The sequence below is a fragment of the Pan troglodytes genome, chromosome 2, assembly GCF_028858775.2.
Source record: "Pan troglodytes isolate AG18354 chromosome 2, NHGRI_mPanTro3-v2.0_pri, whole genome shotgun sequence".
Classification (NCBI taxonomy): domain Eukaryota; kingdom Metazoa; phylum Chordata; class Mammalia; order Primates; family Hominidae; genus Pan; species Pan troglodytes.
Genome location: NC_086015.1, coordinates 168,199,472 through 168,213,610, shown reverse-complemented (window position 1 = coordinate 168,213,610; position 14,139 = coordinate 168,199,472). Strand labels below are relative to the sequence as shown.

At 31.0% G+C, this 14,139-nt stretch overlaps 1 protein-coding gene across 2 annotated transcripts in view; it reads left to right on the top strand.

The window, feature by feature from the left end:
• SI (sucrase-isomaltase) overlaps positions 1–14,139 on the top strand; it is a 97,245-nt gene that overhangs the window by 21,595 nt on the left and 61,511 nt on the right. For both annotated transcript variants that reach the window (XM_001159286.5, XM_063806569.1), the window contains 5 exons: positions 4,707–4,791; positions 5,343–5,460; positions 7,591–7,762; positions 11,424–11,540; positions 13,506–13,660. In XM_001159286.5, the coding sequence (XP_001159286.2) occupies positions 4,707–4,791; positions 5,343–5,460; positions 7,591–7,762; positions 11,424–11,540; positions 13,506–13,660 (647 nt within the window). The remainder of the gene's footprint in view (positions 1–4,706; positions 4,792–5,342; positions 5,461–7,590; positions 7,763–11,423; positions 11,541–13,505; positions 13,661–14,139) is intronic.

Below are 14,139 nucleotides of genomic sequence, written 5' to 3'. Positions count from 1 at the left end.
CGAGACCAGCCCGACCAACATGGTGAAACCCCGTCTCTACTAAAAATACAAAAATTAGTTGGGCTTGGTGGCACACGCCTGTAACTGAGGCAGAAGAATTGCTTGAACCCGGGAGGTGGAGGTTGCCTGTGAGCCAAGATGGTGCCACTGCATTCTAGCCTGGGCAACAAGAGTGAAACTCTGTCTCAGAAAAGAAAAAAAATACAAGTGTTTAAGAGTTTCTTTAAATGAAGTTGTGTATCTGTAGTTATTGATGGCCTGCTGCTAGGCATAGAAACTAAATTACCACTGGCAAGAATTTGGAAAAAATACATAATGGGCACACTAAGGATGACTATATTTTCTTTGGTTTTTGGGTCCACACCATCTCTATTTTCCTTAAGTGCTCATTATTGATTCAATCATTATTCTAATTATTCACTTATTTATTAAATCAATCAATCATTTAGTTAGCAAATATTTATTTTGCACCGTGTATCTATCAGACATGTTGTTGGGAATACAAAGATGGAAAAATTATGTTTCTGCTGACAACATGGATTTGGGTAAAGGATTAGCATAATCTTCAGGATTCCTATGATGACAGTAACAAAATGAAGATGAAAAGGCTTCAGTTATTTAACGTAAAATCAGTGATATCACACCACTAATAACTAGCAATTGGTAGAAATAAAAAAAAATTTACTGTGATCTCGAGCTTTATTTTTAATTCTAGTTCTTATATTATTTAACCTATATTGAAAGTTTCTTTAGTCTTTTTTTTTTTTTCTTAGTTAGGAGCCACTTTGATTACGGTAAAGTTACAAGTATAAATAATACTGTAGGAATAGTGAGACAGAGCCTGATTGTGTTATAGAAAGAGAGAATGTTGCATTTCTTGCATTCATTGAGAACTGAAATTCCTGATTCACCTCCAAAGTGTGGGAGAGAAGGTTATCTGAGAAAGGCAGAGTATTTCCAACACTGCTACAGAAGCACTGTAACTAAGCCTTAAACAAACAAACAAAAAACACAAGAAGCAGTATAATTTCAAAGATCAGTGAACATCAGTGAACTAATATATATCATGGATAAACAGTGGATATTCTACTTTCAGCTATTACTTATATACTTGCCATATCACACTGCTAAGTGGTTTATCTAATTATTTCACTTTCTTCAGATTATTGTTTCTGATCCAGCTAAAACAAGTTGTTATTCAACTGATAAAATTTTAATATTTATGTCAAGTATAAAAATAGTTTTATAATTTACTAGATTTGTAATTTAGTTTCCATGCTAACATTTGTGAATTTTAGGTTTAAATATTAAAATCACTTTGGGAAATGATGTGAGCTTAATTGTCATTGAAGTATAGTTTTTGTGTATAAAATATAATAAATTTGAATTCTCTTTTTTTACATCATTTACGAGATAATCGAATAGTTGAGAAACAAAAGCCTACTGTACTTAATATAATTAAGACCAAAACTATGATTTCAAAACAAAAGTGTTAGTCAATATTTTTAAAATTAAAATACCATTTCCATTTTTTGAATACATATGCATATTTTGATATCATTGTTGTTATTTTGGTTCTATTCTTAAAAATCTAATAAGCAAAACTATTCAATGAAAAAACTGAATAATTTAATATATAGTATTTGGAAACATAAATTTTATTAAGAAGATATGCCCAAATAAGTTTACATATCCAAATAACTAGAAGCTTATTTGGTTATATTCTTTCTACATTTCATGTGAATCTTATAAAAATGAAATTCTTTTACACATTCTTTTAAAAATAGGGCTATATATATTTAGATTTAGTTTAGATGTGAATATAAAATGCCATCAGATCACTATCACAATTTTTAAGGAATTTTAAAGAAACTTGAGGTACATTCTCAGAAACAAAGTTGACTATTTTTTTTTTGTTTTTTGAGACTAAGTCTTGCTCTGTCACCCAGGCTGTAGTGCTGTGGTGCTATCTTGGCTCACTGCAACCTCCGCCACCCAGGTTCAAAAGATTCTCCCTGCCTCAGCCTCCCGAGGAGCTGGGATTACAGGTGCACTTCACCACGCCCAGCTAATTTTTGTATTTTTAGTAGAGACAGGGTTTTGCCATGTTGGCCAGGCTGGTCTGGAACTCCTGGACTCAAATGATCCTCCCACCTCGGCCTCAAAAAATAGTTTTTAATAGACTTAAGATGATTTGAATGACACCTACATATCTTTAGATGTTTTTATTACTATCAGTCCACTGAGGCTTTTGCCTCATGACTACAATGTTCCAAATCTACTAGTTTTAATATTAAAAATCTTAATTTAATGCACTGGTATATGACATTAAATAACTGTAGTTTCACTTAAATCATTTGGATAAATTAGAGAATTAAAATGCTTTTATAATTCTCAAAATACCACTTAAAAACACTACAATAGATAAATTCTTTAAAAATATGGGTAGTAAGTTTAATTTAATACAATCTTGCTATATAGACATACTTTAGACATATTTAAGGAAGGTTACTAAAATATTAAATGTCATGTATTATGTAAAATATGGTTAAAATTATGAAAAAGTTTTTGCCTCAGTAGGTTAATAATTTATATTCTTGGTTCAAAAAACTATTTTCCCTTTTATTGTGAGCTGGCAAAATAATCACATTCTGATTCAATCATGTTGAAATGGTCATACAATAAAACTTTTAAATATTTTAAAAATTATTTTCAGTAAAACCAATTAATTATTTTCTAAAAAAATTGTTCATCCTTAAATTACATAATAATGTTTACTTTCAGTGATGAAAGATTTTGTGAAATTTATGGCAAATTTACACATATTTAACTCAAATTGAAATGATATTAATATCATAGTTGAGTGTTTTACCCTTGCAATTCCTCAACTATATTATATATTCGGATGTTAAAATTGTTTAGAAAAAGACTCTTTTAAAATTTAAAATAATGCAGCTCACTATTCCCAAATTATACATTTCAGCAGCAGTTTTATAAAAATTTAATGTTATTGTGGAATCATGAAGAAAAATGTAGTTTACCTACACTTATTTGCTCTGTAACTACAGTATACCATTATTAATTTCTACTGGACACAGGAAACAAAATTGAATATAACATTCCAGACAATTTCAAAAAAATAATTCAATGTAGCTTTAGATATTTTTGTACTTTGGAATAACTATATTAATTTCTCTCATTTCTGCTTACTCTGAAAACATTTGGGAAGTGGAAATATATACCGATTAAATGTGTCATGATAACAAATCTATTCTTTTTTCCCTTGAGCACCATTAATTTATCATTTCAATTCCATGTATCAAATTTTCTTAGCTTCTTTTTATATCCATAGTTAGAAACTTTTATGAGAATATTTTGAGAATAATAGAGATGAATAATCATATTGAGTGTGCTTGGGTCAGAGGAACTCAATATTTATGGAAGCTTTTGCAAACTAAATAAGTATGTCTAGTTATAGTTATAATTTTATGAAACAAATGACTACAATACAAATGATTCACCATTACATGTGTTTAAAAAATTATTTTATTAGTGTCTTTGAGTGACACCATCGGTCTCAGATATTTTCTAATCTGTTAATAAATATTATCTGTTTGGGAAGTCTCAGAAAGTAGTATGAAAGATAGGTTTAATGATTGCAAAGTTAATATAGGAGTGTTAAGGTTAAAGGGAGGATTGAAAGCTGAAATAAGAGGGGAAGGATTCAAGAAGCTGAAAAGCAGTGAGTCTTAAAATATGGGCATGATGTGGATGGGGAAAAGGAAATGTAATTAAGAAAATCTACTTTTTCTGAGAGAAATAAAAGTAACACAGACAAGGATGTGACTGAATGTGATGTCTTTATGTGAAAGGAGACTATTATAGAGATGAGAAAAATAAGGCTTATAGAAGTCCTCAACACAGTTTGCAGAGAAGAAAGATGAAATGCATATTTCTTGAGTATATGTACTGTGATATATGATTTTATAAAATTTATCTTTTTTAGTGCAAAGACTTAACTGGGTTACGGTCACATAGCTAGCTGGCAGTGGGATGAGATTGGGGCCTATGTTAAAATGGCTAGAAAATCCATGGACATAATATCCCACCACTATTTCTTCAAGAGCTGTTTAGGTCTTGGTTTTCAGAGTGTGATCATGCTCACCTGGGGTCCTCTGAATGTTTCAGAGATTCTGTGAAGCCATAACTATTTTAATTAAAACACTAAAGGCTATTTGCCTTTTTACAGCTTTCATTCTTTTATGAGTGTATAGGAGCTGTTGGTAGGCAAATTTTGCTGCTAGCAATGTGCTTAGCACATCATAGAAACTAGGTAAAGTTTAAATGAAACCAAACATATTGAATCAATGAATATGCAAGGAATGTGTACATTAATGGACTCATAATGAGAAGACTAACAGCTATTTAGAAATGACTTAATACTTATAATTAATGTAATTATATATAATCAAAACTAGACACATGAACTACATTTTGATTGTTTAAAATCTCTCTATCCCATCTAAGATACTTATCTGATATAGACATTCTGTTTATTTTTAGGTTGGTAGCTTATATTTATCTTCTAGGAATTAACGAGCATTATGGTTATCTTATATAAAACATTTACAAACAACTAGAGAGTTTCTGCTAATAGGATTTATAATTATGTAAAATCTGCTGTTCTTCATTTTGTATCCATTCAGGACATGAATGAAGTTTCCAGCTTTATTCAAGGTTCAACAAAAGGATGTAATGTAAACAAATTGAATTATCCACCGTTTACTCCTGGTAAAATTTATTTGGTTATCTAATTACTGTTTTAATTGAGAATAATTTTGTAGTTGACTAGTAATTTCTAACATATATTTCTAAATTACAATTTTTGGTATAGTTCTAAAACCATAAAATCAATTTGTTTATCTTTTCTTCAGACAAATATTTTCTGCCTAGGATTATATTTAAATAGACAAATCTAATATAAGGCTTTAAAATTGGTCCATAAATATATGATGTACAATATAGTTTGGTATAGGTATATTTCTATATTGTTAAAGGTTATTTTTAAAGTTAAATTATTTGTTATCAAAGTTAGGAAACAGAGTATTTGCCAATGTAAATATAAATCTAATAGTTAATCCAAGTTTAGCAAGAGTGAAAGATGAGGACCTAATTGGAACTTATTTTAGGTTTAATTGGATTGTCCTTTGTCATTGTTTTTGACCAAATATGGAATTTCATTACACAAATGAAAAGGAATATGACATTTATGATGGAAAATATATATTATAACATTTATAATGGAAAAATATAAGAAATGTTTCTTATGTATTTTCTCAAAGATATTCTTGACAAACTCATGTATTCCAAAACAATTTGCATGGATGCTGTGCAGAACTGGGGTAAACAGTATGATGTTCATAGCCTCTATGGATACAGCATGGCTATAGCCACAGAGCAGTAAGTGCAATTTCATTCAAAGACTTCTTTCATATTTATTGCTTAAAAATGTTTTTGATAATTTATCAATGTATTCATAGTTAGGAAATAGCAAAGTTGAAAAAAAGAAAGATAATATTTTATGCCTGCTAAAAAGTTATGGCATTCAAAATATCAGTTCTCTTACTAATATTCATGAATTTGGGACTCATTTATTAAGAATGACATGGTAGGCTGGGTGCAGTGGCTCACACATGTAACCCCAGCACATTGGGAGGCCGAGGCAGGCAGAACACCTGAAGTCAGGAGTCTGAGACCAGCCTGGCCAACATGGCAAAACCCAGTCTCTATTAAAAATACAAATCTAGCTGGGCGAGGTGGCAGGCACCTGTAATCCCAGTTACTTCGGAGGCTGAGGCAGAAGAATAGTTTGAACCCAGGAGGCAGAGGTTGCAGTGAGCCGAGATCATGCCACTGCACTCCAGCCTGGGTGACAGAGCTAGACTCAGTCTCCAAAAACAAACAAACAAAAAAGAATGACTCTCTCTCTCTCTATATATATATATATATACATATATATACATATATATATACACATATATATGTATATATATATTTAACTAAGACCCTTTTTTGTAACTCCTAGATTTAAATTATCCTTCAAAATTTTACCATTTCTGAATATAACTGTGTTTTAAGCTTGCATCTCACAATTGGCCTGTGAAAATATTGCCCCAAGAATAGGTCTTTAACTATTTTTCAAAAAGAAGTATTTTAATTAAAACGTAGTTTTCTAATTAATATCCTTCTAACTAATTTTCTAATACATTTTTATAAAATATGATACAAAACAAAAGAAGAAAACAATCATATGTTCATTATCTGCTAATTTTCAAGCATTGTTTATGGTCCTGTGATACAATAGTCAGTAAACCAAATACTATTCTCAATATACTTACGATTTTCTCATAATTAAACAGTTGTGATTGAGTGTTTATTCAAATTTGTATTTTTATGGTCTTAAATCATACTGATACCAGAACTCTTAACCACTGTATTCATGGTGTTACTTTAATTTACTTTGTAAACTCAATGGAGTATTACATGAAGCAGTGTTTAAGTTATTATATCCTAGGAAAGGAAAAAACAGGCTATGTTTCAATATAATAAAGATTATAACATGGAAAAGCACTTGAGAATGTAGTTACACATTTCCTAATTGTTTCCAATTATGAAAATGTTATCAATAATAGTTAGGTAACGTGAGTGATGCTTGTAGTTGTGGACGGTGGTTAACTTCTAGAAACTAAAAAAAAAAAATCTTCTTAAATACGTAAGTTTTATCCCAACCTTGCCGGCTAATATTTGAAAATGTAGAAATAAATATATAATTGGAGTCACCACACTACAAAAAATGTATTAGGTTCAAGTTCAGGTATAATATTTTCTATTTATAAGGGAATTCAATTACTTTAAATAGTATATTTCAAAACCAAATGTTGAGTGGATACCAAATGCCCATGTTTATGTAATTTGATAAAGGATAATTGGAGTCATTCAAAATTTAGTGATTTCTAAAAATTCCTTTTCACTGTATTTTACCAGAATATATTTAAATAAGTAAATATTAATAACAAAATACAAAATTGATATAAAATTTTGACATAATTATTATAAATATTATGGCATGGTGTATTAGCCCAGTTTCATGCCACTGATAAGACATACCTGAGACTGGGCAATTTACTAAAGAAGGAGGTTTATTGGATTTACAGTTCCACATGGCTGGGGGGGCCTCACAATCATGGCAGAAGACAAGGAGAAGCAAGTAACATCTTAGGTGGATGGCAGCAGGCAAAGAGAGAGCTTGTTCAGGGAAACTCCTATTTCTTTAAAACCATCAGATCTCATGAGACTCATTAACTATCATAAGAACAGTGCAGGAAAGACCCACCCCCATAATTCAATCACCTCCTATCGGGTTTCTCTCACAACATCTGGGAATTGTGGAAGTTACAATTCAAGATGAGATTTGGGTGGGGACACAGCCAAACTATATCACATGGCTTTGGAATTATGAAATTTTAGAATTTAAATACCAACTTTATTTTTAAAAATAAATTGTATTTGTTAATTTGCTTTTATTTTTAGAGCTGTACAAAAAGTTTTTCCTAATAAGAGAAGCTTCATTCTTACCCGCTCAACATTTGCTGGATCTGGAAGACATGCTGCACATTGGTTAGGAGACAATACTGCTTCATGGGAACAAATGGAATGGTCTATAACTGGAATGCTGGAGTTCAGTTTGTTTGGAATACCTTTGGTAAGACAGTTTCATACAGTGTTACTCATAAAAGCTACAATTACATTAATTTTTAATGTAATCAATTAATTTTAGTGAAATGATCAAAAGGCATGTTACAGAAATAATTCAGTTTTTTTTTATTTTTATGGAGTTTATGAGGAAAATAAGAATACAGATGGTATCTATAATTTCCAACCATTAAAGTGGGAATGTAGAACTAATAAAATTCAATGAAATCAAGATAATTGAGGAAAACAAATATAAATATAAACAGCATAGAAAAGCTTATATGAAAGATGTAAAGAAAAAAATAAGATGGTGAAGAAAAGTTCAAATATATTGGTTATAAAAACAAATGTCAGAAGTCTAAGTCTATTTAAAATACTAGATTACCAGTTTAGATTTTAAAAGATAATCTTTTGTTTACAATATATATAAAACATAAGAACAGAAGAAAACGTTTAAAATTTCAAAAGTGGAGAAAATGTGTACTAGGAATTGTAGACATGAAATATCTGAGAAGTCTAACTCTATCAAACAAAAACATAGTATCCAATATTGATATTCAAGACTAAAGAGAGACACCACATAACAACAATAATGTAGAAGGCATTATAAAACTGTAGTGATTTGTTTTCTTTCATATGCACAAATAAAACAAACACCAAAAACCCGATCAATAAAAGTAACACCCCCCCCACCCACACAATCTTGTGTTTGAAAATTGAAAAATAGGCTGGACAAGGTGGCTTACTCCTGTAATCCCAGCAATTTGAGAAGCCGAGGTAGGTGGATCACTTGAGGTCAGGAGTTTGAGACCAGCCTGGCCAACATGGTGAAACCCTGTCTCTACGAAAAATACAAAAAGACGGGCATGATGGCAGGCACCTGTAGTCCCAGCTACTTGGGAAGCTGAGGCAGGAGAATCGTTTGAACCTGGGAGGTGGAGGTTGCACAGAGCCAAGATTGGGACTCACTTTTTTGAGACCCTATCTCAAAAAAAAAAAAAAATTGAAAAACATATTACCAAATTCATTCATGAGTCAAAAGATAAACTGAATAGAATTGAAAAATAAAACAACCTAAGAATTAACTGTTAACAATTTTACTTATTAAATCTTGGGAAATGTCAGCTGTTAATATTTAAAGAAAAACTTACTGATTTAAATACTTAAAAAGAAAGACACGCTGAACAGTGAGTGAAGTGCATGAATTTAAAAAGTGGAAAAGGAAAAACAATAAACCTAAAGAAAGATGTAAGTAATTAAAATAAGAGAAAAAATTAATACAATGTAAACAAAATCTCTAGAGGAAAAATTTTAAAATACAAAGGGGACTCTTCAAAAATTTTAATAAAATAGAACAATTTATAGCATATTTGTTAAAAAAAGAAGGAAAAACAAGCAATATTCAAATGTATTTTAGTATAAGGTGTCACTTATTATAGCAACCAATTAATAAACTGTAACCAACAGTCAATATTAAAACTAAATGTAGGACTTTTTGAGAAAATATAAGTGATAGCTAAGTAAATTAAAGATATACCCTGTTCAATAATAAGAAGGCTCAATATATTAGGAATAGGCATTCTCTACAAAATGTTATCAAAATTTTGTGGAATTCCAATTTAAACAATAAAAGGGATTTTGGGAAACATAAAAGGTGACTCTAAACTTCATATGGAAAACAATACATTTTAAGGAAGTAGAGAAAAAGAATGAGGATTATTTCTAACCAGATAAAGCTATAGGTATTAACACAATGATACTGGACTGTGGATATACAAATAGATTAACACAGCAATATAAGACACAGGCCCATGCATGTATAATTTGTTAAATGACAGCAGTGAAGGGAAGTATCAACTATTTATATGGACTATTGACTCAGTATTTAGGAAACAATATAAAATGTGTCAATTTCTCACACCATGCACAATAAACAGTCCCAGATAGATTAACGGACCTATGTGTGTAAAATAAACTTTATCCATTTCAGAAGAAAATATAAAATGGTAAATTTATGACATCAGGTTAGAGAAATAATTTCTTAAGCAGAATACAAGGAGAATAAATCTTAAGAGAAACATACATAAATTTGACTACAACAAAATGAAAACTTCTGTTCATCAAAAGAACATTTGAAAAGTTAAAAATTAAAAGCAACTCACCAGGAAATGTTATTTTCAATTCACATAGTCTATAAATGATATTCAATTTGAAGTGCCTACCTTAAATCTGTAAAAATTAAGAACAATAGAAAAATAAGTAAAAGATATAAATAGGCAATTCTATAGAAAGAGTAATCTATAGGGACCCAATAAAAATATGAAAAACGTCTCAATTTCCCTGTAATCAGAGAAATGCAAGTAAAAACTGTGGTGAGATACATTTTATAAAGAAAGGTGATAAAATTTGTCTGAAAATATCAAGAATTGGCAAGAAAATGAAGAAGGGGAAGCTTCGTGTGCTATATAGTGCTTGCAAATGGTTACAAACAGTTCCGATTATACAATGCACATTATAAGTAAACCAGAAAAATAATCCTATGTATGTACACCATAGAATAAGAATATGTTTTTTACATATTCACAAGGATATCTATACAGGGTGAGTAACCCCTATCCAAAATGTGTGGGACCAGAAGAGTTTCAGATTTCAGGTATTTTCAGATATTTTAATATTTACATATATGTAATGAAATGACTTAAATGAGCAAATTTATGTTTCATATACACCTTACACACATAGTTTGAAGGTAATTTTATATAATTTTGTTCAGGAAACAGTTTTGACTGCAACCTGTCACTTGAGGTAAGGTATGGAACTTTCCACTTCTGGCATTATGTTGGCTCTCAAAATGTTTTGGATTTTGAAGTATTTCAGATTTTGGATTTTTGGATTAGGGATGCTCAGCCTATATATAAATTTCACGGAAGAATTTTTATAGTCATGAGTTCCCATATATTGGAGAACTAGAGTGACATTAATATAATTCAATTTCACACAAAAAGGAAATTACATTATAATGCATACAACATGTCATTTATACAGTTAAGAAAACATGCAAAACAATGCTATATATTGTTTATAGATACATATATACTTACACAGAAAAAATAAAGAAATGTTTGTAAATGGTAAACACTAAATTCAGGATAGTATTTTCTGTAGAGTCCTTGAATAAGGATAATGCAGTCTTACATGGGTACACATTGGGCAAAGCTCAATTTTATTTGGAATAATTAATTTCAAAGCTCAACATGAACACATGGTCACAGTTTGTTATTTTATTCCTACAGTTACATATTATATTCTAAATAAGAAAAATCAAATCAAAGAAGTTGAGTTAGGGATTAAGAAGCAACATATTTTAATACAGTAATTTCATCTTTTACAATGAATTAATGAGAACATCAAAATAAAAAATGAGTAAAATGTAAATACAAAAGGATAAGAAAATGCATAAAGGGACAATGAAGGAAAGAACATATAAAATAATGCAACTAGAGACAAGGATGGAGCAAAAATGGAAAATAAATTGGTTTAAGGAAGCATATATAAAAGGAGTAAAACAAATTGTATATAAGGCACATTCATCAGTTGAGGCATACAGTGTGATGCTCTAGGCAAATTTGAGAATCTTAACATTATAAATAGTAAATATATTTGTTATTTAGGTTGGAGCAGACATCTGTGGATTTGTGGCTGAAACCACAGAAGAACTTTGCAGAAGATGGATGCAACTTGGGGCATTTTATCCATTTTCCAGAAACCATAATTCTGACGGATATGAAGTAAGAGCCTCTTGTTCTCCATGTTGTGAAATAAAAAACAACCATAGTTTTTATTAATGTTCTTAAATTAAATCTATAGAGTATATGGTCTGAAAGATTGTAGCATAATTTATAAGACGTTGTTAGAAGTCCCTCTCTCAAGTCCTATACATATTTTGTATATTTTTACATTTTTTAAAAAACGGTCAAATAAGGAAATCATGAAATGAAATGTATTCACAGCACAAATATTTTAGTTGAGACTAACGCATAACTGTACAAGTATATTAAGTTACCGGTATTTTAAAGTAGAGCCAAAGCTTTTAGAGTATGAATTCTTGGATTCTAACAATGTAAGTTCCAGGTAACTTTTATACAAAGAAAAGTTATAATATACTGTCATGGATTTTGAGTTTGTGTTTAGTTCATGTAAAATAAGAATTTAAAGATAGTCACAAAACAATTAGAGTCCAGCGTCTTTCAATAATAAATAGAACTGGCATAGAGACAAAAACAAAACTAACACTTTTAAAACACGGTTTTGGACTGGTAGGAGCAGAAGTGCAAGACAATACAAAGCTAGTCTACCAGTCGTGGGAACTCAGCATACTGTGGGCTCATGATCATAGGCATGTTTTTCGGAGAGAATAGTAAAATTCAGTTAAACCATTAAGTCAATTAAGTATCTGTTGGTTAAGAAACCATTCAGTGTTCACACACTGGTTGCATACAGGGCTTATATTGTGTTTGAGAAGAGGGACAACTACTGAGCTCAGCCTGGAAGGAGGCATGATGGAAAAAAATTAAAAGGTACAAATTGGAGATTAGTTTCTTCCTACTACACTGAAATGATACTTTCAGGAAATGTGTGTCCATGGGAGATTTTGATAGAAATTACATGACACTCTGCGTTCACTTGTATTCTCCAAAATGCTGATGATAAGACAGAAATAAATTTTGAAATTTATTGGTGAAATAATGTGAATGACAAAGGGAGTGGGCATGAGAAAATGAGGAGAGCCTGCAGACCACCGTTCAGGTCTGAACTTGATGAAGATGAAGGGAAGGAAGGTGGTTTGGTAGGCAGAATCCCGAATTGCAGCCTAGTTCTAACCAAGTTTCAATCAAGTGAGTGGGGAGTCCTTCAGGGAAAGTTGACCATTGACCTTTCTTGCATCTCCCAAGAATAGGCCTGCATGGTGTTCTTACTATGCTCATTCAAGGCTGGGAGCAGCACTGGGAAACATGGTTTTCAGTGCAAACTTAATAGTGGATTCAGGGAGACAGTAGTTGAGGTCTTCAGTTAATATTGTTATCCAAAGCAAGAGGTCTACACAGGCTTGTCCATATCAGTGTTACTTGGCTGAAGGAGTCACTTATCTAGCCTGAGCTCAGTAGAGAGGCTGCACTACAAATTGTAAGTCTACAGGCTGTCCAGGTAGCTCTGTTCACTGTGTTCCTGAGCCAGCAACCTACCTGTGATAATTCTAATAGCAATGGGATAAGACAGTAAGTCCTTAGGCAAGCCCATTTCAAGCCTCTGCTTTAGTGTGTCACATATAATAACATCCTATTGGCCAGAGTAGTTTGCATGACTGAGCGCCACATCGAAGCATGGGTAGGTACCCTCCACCTTCACTGGTAGGGATTACAACATTCCATGATAAAGGCTGTGGGTACAAGGAAGCATGAAACATTGATTTACAAGATAAAAATTCTATTTTGTAAAAAAAAAATTTATTATTTCTGTGGCAACGCTTTAAATATGTTGAAATGTCCTCTTCAAAATTAAGTTTAATTAAAACATATAACAAAACCTAGAAATATTCATTCAGACACTTTGATGATGAAATAGGAATAATTTTAATTTCTCATAAACAAGCTGAAATTTATGTAGTTGCTTTAAAAAGCAGATTAAAATGCTTCTACTTTAATTTTCACTCATACTTTAGCTTTCTTATTTTAATTTCTCTTTCTATCTCACAGCATCAGGATCCTGCATTTTTTGGGCAGAATTCACTTTTGGTTAAATCATCAAGGCAGTATTTAACTATTCGCTACACCTTATTACCCTTCCTCTACACTCTGTTTTATAAAGCCCATGTGTTTGGAGAAACAGTAGCAAGACCAGTTCTTCATGAGTGAGTACTACGTACAATAATTATAATAATACCTTTTAAAGTATGTTCAAACATACACAGAAAAGTTTAATGGAGGTAAATCAAGATATCAATTAAATTTCTGCTACTTGTTTTTACATTGGTGTAAATGATTTTAAGGGCTATATAATGATGCCAGTAAATATAATTAATTGGACAATATTTAGGTAGAAATGAGAGAATTAAATAGAACTTACAAGGAAAAGATATATAAAATATGTTAGGATATTATATCAGTAAAGAGATTAAGCATAGAATTTTTAAAAATACATCAACTAAATATTGAAAGAATAAACTCAATATAGATCAAGAGTAGAGTATAAAACTTACAAAAAAGGGAAATTGTGCTTATCTTTGCATGTATCTTTGACCAGAGCAGGGCCTTTCTGTGATGACTTAAAGATCCTTTTAAATTCAGGTAAAAACTAGAGCTTACCACAAAAAAGTTAAGTGAAGAAAGT